Source organism: Carcharodon carcharias, chromosome 20, assembly GCF_017639515.1.
Source record: "Carcharodon carcharias isolate sCarCar2 chromosome 20, sCarCar2.pri, whole genome shotgun sequence".
In the NCBI taxonomy this organism is placed as follows: Eukaryota; Metazoa; Chordata; class Chondrichthyes; order Lamniformes; family Lamnidae; genus Carcharodon; species Carcharodon carcharias.
Window position 1 is genome coordinate 115903641 of NC_054486.1, and position 4497 is coordinate 115908137.

Consider the following 4497-nt stretch of genomic DNA (forward strand, 5'->3'; position numbering starts at 1 on the left):
TGTTGTGAAAACACTCTATGAGCTCGGCCAGGTCCGCCAATGTGATTGGTGCGGTCTGTATGAAGGTTCAGGCCCCCACGATTGTTACATTGCCTTTGTCACAAGCTGCAATTATTTCTAGCTTTGTGGAGATGTAACTCTCTGAGAATTTTTCAGTCCTCGCGCTCTCCCGACTGGTTTAATTTGAGACTTGTTTCCACTGCAGGTTCCTGCAATTGTTAATGGCTTATTGGGAAATGGCTCCTTTTCTTCAGGTTGATCCCTTGTCCCGTTATGGGAAAAATAAGACTTTGAGGAAACTGCCACCCATCAGCCCTGGAGCCCAAGATGCTGAGTTTCCTGCACCACAGACCAAACTGGACTTACTGAAGTGTCAGTTCCAACAGAAGCTGGAGAGAGACAAACAGGTGAAGTTAATGGCCATCTATAAGCAGCAGTATCAGGAGGCGCTGTATCGCCTCCGAAACACCTACCTCCTGGAAGCTCATTCGGGTCCCTATAAAAAGCCTGCAAACAACGAGCATCCTTCAGCTGATGTGACACTTATACAATCGCCACCCCCAGAGGATCAGAATTCAATGTGGACACAAATTGCACACAGTCCACAAGGGAAGCGGAGTGCTGGCATTGACAGATCTCATCCTCTTAGGCCCATTGATCGGAGAAGCTCTGGTCTCAGTAACATCTTAAACTTTGAAGAACAGTCTTCTGATTGGAGGAGTTTCATACCCCTGGACGCTCCCATGTGGCCAGCTGTTACATTCAGACCATCTCCACCTAAAGAATCCAGAGGGAAATGTCAGTCCAGCAGATCCCATTTCAGGAGCAGAGAACGGTTTGTGGAACTGAGACCAGTGGAAGATTCAACATCTTCAGTCCAACTGAGGCAAAGGAGCAACCAATGCAATATCTCAGCCGGTGCGAAGGAACAGGAACCCAGAGAAGTCCAAAATAATCATCAAAATGGCAGATTGGACATAGAAGTAGAGATTTGTAAGAAGGAGAGTCTAATCCAAGGAAGACTGAGGAAAATCGAGGAAGAACTGAGACAAATCCAGATGCAAAGGGATCAAGCAGAGGAAGAAGAGATGCAAGTGAAAAACATGGTGGAACTAGTGAGGGTGGAAAGGGGGGCTGTAGAAAGAGAGAGTTCAGAGAGAGAACGACTAAGCAGAGAGAAATCAGAGAGAGAAAGAGAGAGGTCAGGGAGAGAGGGATCAGAGAGAGAGAGACTAGAGAGAGAAAGAGACAGGTCAGGGAGAGAGAGGGCAGAGAGAGAGCGAGAGAGAGAAAAGTCAGAGAGAGAGAGAGCAAAGAGAGACAGGGCAGAAAGAGAAAGAGCAGAAAGAGAGAGGGAAGAGAAAGAAAGATTGCTAGAAGTGGAAAGAGAAGACAAGCAGAGGCAGAAAGAAAAGCTTAACAGAGAGAATGTAAGAGATGTGGATGATCACAGAGCAGCAAAGAACACCAGTGACAAATCATTCAAGATGAAAACTAGCAGCCACTACAAGAGGGAAGAAGCGAATGAAGAGAGCAGCTTTGATGGATGTTCCTCAGAGGAATATACTGATCATTCAAATCCATTCGCTGATTATAAAGAGAATACATGTGAAGCAAAGAATGATACAGATGATGATACAGAGGACAGAGCACATTATGCTGACTCATCACAGAATGAGAGGACAGAGTGGACTGGACATTATTCTCCAGAGGAGAAAGCTCACTGCTCGTTCTGCGGCCGGAGGTTTGTTCTGGATCGTCTCAACACACACACTGAAATCTGTAAGAAAGTTTACAAACGCAAGAGGAAAGTCTACAATTCTGCACAAAAGAGAGCAAAAGGAACTGATTTGGAGAATTACCAGTGCAGCCACAAAATCACACCAGCTCCGGTAAGGAAAGGGAGAATCCCATCCTGAATATGGATCAAGGACAATTAGGTGCGATAGATTCCACCTTCCTTTCCTCACACCGACTCCTCCATTCTCTCCTTCACTCCGACTCCTCCATTCTCTTCCTCACTCCGACTCCTCCATTCCCTTCCTCACTCCGACTCCTCCATTCCCTTCCTCACTCTGACTCCTCCATTCCCTTCCTCACTCCGACTCCTCCATTCCCTTCCTCACTCCGACTCCTCCATTCCCTTCCTCACTCCGACTCCTCCATTCCCTCTTTCACTCTGACTCCTCCATTCCCTCCTTCACTCCGACTCCTCCATTCCCTTCCTCACTCCGACTCCTCCATTCCCTCTTTCACTCCGACTCCTCCATTCCCTCCTTCACTCTGACTCCTCCATTCCCTTCCTCATTCCGACTCCTCCATTCTCTTCCTCACTCCAACTCCTCCATTGCCTCCTTCACTCCGACTCCTCCATTCCCTTCCTCACTCCGACTCCTACATTCCCTCTTTCACTCTGACTCCTCCATTCCCTTCCTCACTCTGACTCCTCCATTCCCTTCCTCACTCTGACTCCTCCATTCCCTTCCTCACTCTGACTCCTCCATTCCCTTCCTCACTCCGACTCCTCCATTCTCTTCCTCACTCCGACTCCTCCATTCCCTTCCTCACTCCGACTCCTCCATTCCCTCTTTCACTCTGACTCCTCCATTCCCTCCTTCACTCCGACTCCTCCATTCCCTTCCTCATTCCGACTCCTCCATTCTCTTCCTCACTCCAACTCCTCCATTGCCTCCTTCACTCCGACTCCTCCATTCCCTTCCTCACTCCGACTCCTACATTCCCTCTTTCACTCCGACTCCTCCATTCCCTTCCTCACTCTGACTCCTCCATTCCCTTCCTCACTCCGACTCCTCCATTCCCTTCCTCACTCTGACACCTCCATTCCCTTCCTCACTCCGACTCCTCCATTCCCTTCCTCACTCTGACTCCTCCATTCCCTTCCTCACTCCGACTCCTCCATTCCCTTCCTCACTCTGACTCCTCCATTCCCTTCCTCACTCTGACTCCTCCATTCCCTTCCTCACTCTGACTCCTCCATTCCCTTCCTCACTCCGACTCCTCCATTCCCTTCCTCACTCCGACTCCTCCATTCCATTACCTTCCTCACTCCGACTCCTCCATTCCATTCCCTCCTTCACTCTGACTCCTCCATTCCCTCCTTCACTCCGACTCCTCCATTCCCTCCTTCACTCAGATTTAGATTCCTGGGGTACTGGGACCTTTTCTGGAGGAGATGGGGCCTGTACAAGCAGGACGGGTTGCATCTCAACAGGGCTGGGACCAATAGTGTGACAGAGAGGTTTGTTAGTGCTTTTGGGGAGGGTTTAAACTATGTGGGCAGGGGAGTGGGAACCAGAAAGAAGATTCAGAAAGGAGAGAGGCAAAGCTGGAAATGGAAGGTAGAATCTTAGTAAGCGTGTATGGAAGGTCAAGGATACAATGGTTGTAATATAAACAAGAAAGGAGCTGTTCAGTGATTCGTGTTATATACTTCAATGCAATAATGTCTAGTGAATAAGGCAGGTGAGCTGAGGGCACAGATAGATACTTGGTAGTATATCATAGTTTTTACTGAATCATGGTTAAAGGGGGGGAGAGATGGCAGCTCAACGCCCCCGGTTGCAGGGTGTAGAAATGGATTACCGAGAGGCGTCTTTAGTTCATTGGCTGTTCTGACCATGTGACCCTTGCTCAATAAGGCTGGCCTTAAAGCAACAATTGCCATATCCCTCCCCCTTTAATTTCTTGTTTTACATTCCTTATTTACACAAGTTACTTTTTGTACAGGCGAATAGAAAACAATATCAAAAATTTTAGAAATAATCACATGGCACTTTGCCATGAATCCAGATTATACATTTATATATGTAGGTCCACTAATTATAAATCAACTCATTGAGATTAGAGGGTTTTCTGTTCTGGGTAGAGCAGCATAACTCTACAGCCTGAGGCTGTCCTACAGGATTGACACTAACAGGAACTGCGGTAACCGGTACATCTTTTGGCACAGGCAGGTCATCACTATTTGATTTAACAGAGACATCAGTTATGTCTAGAACAGGTCGATCAGGTACTTTGGTGCTTATGGTTTCGATAACATTCTTTGGTGGTGACAATGACTGTGGCAGCATCTCCCTGCTCCTCAGCTGATCCACGTGTTTATGAATGATCTGGCCTTCCACATCTACTTGGTATGAAAGGGGTCTGATCTCACAGACAATAATTCCTGGGATCCACTAGGATCTCCACTGAAGTTTCTTACATATACAGCTTCATCTACTGCAAATTTCTGGGTTCTACTATGCAAATTGTGGCTTGTTTACTCATTACCTTGGTTCTTCTCTACGCTCCCTGCCAAATTTGGAAGTACGAGGCTCAGTCTCGTTCTGAGACGATGCTTCATAAGCAGTTCTGCTGGTGGAACTCCCAGTGTTGCATGTAGATTCCTGCGGTAGCTAAGGAGGAAACGCAAAGTTTTGGTTTCCAAGGTTCCTCCCAACAAATTTTTTGAAAGTTTGGCCGGCTCTCTCAGCTAGT

General features: G+C 47.5%; 1 protein-coding gene across 1 annotated transcript; it reads left to right on the forward strand.

Moving 5' to 3' along the window:
- Positions 1–236: 236 nt before the first annotated feature.
- LOC121292396 (zinc finger C2HC domain-containing protein 1C-like) lies at positions 237–1892 on the forward strand (the record flags this gene model as incomplete). Its single annotated transcript, XM_041214246.1, has 2 exons — positions 237–1090; positions 1454–1892. Coding segments are annotated over exons 1-2 (1293 nt in total), but the record flags the coding sequence as incomplete, so codon positions are not given.
- Positions 1893–4497: the final 2605 nt, after the last annotated feature.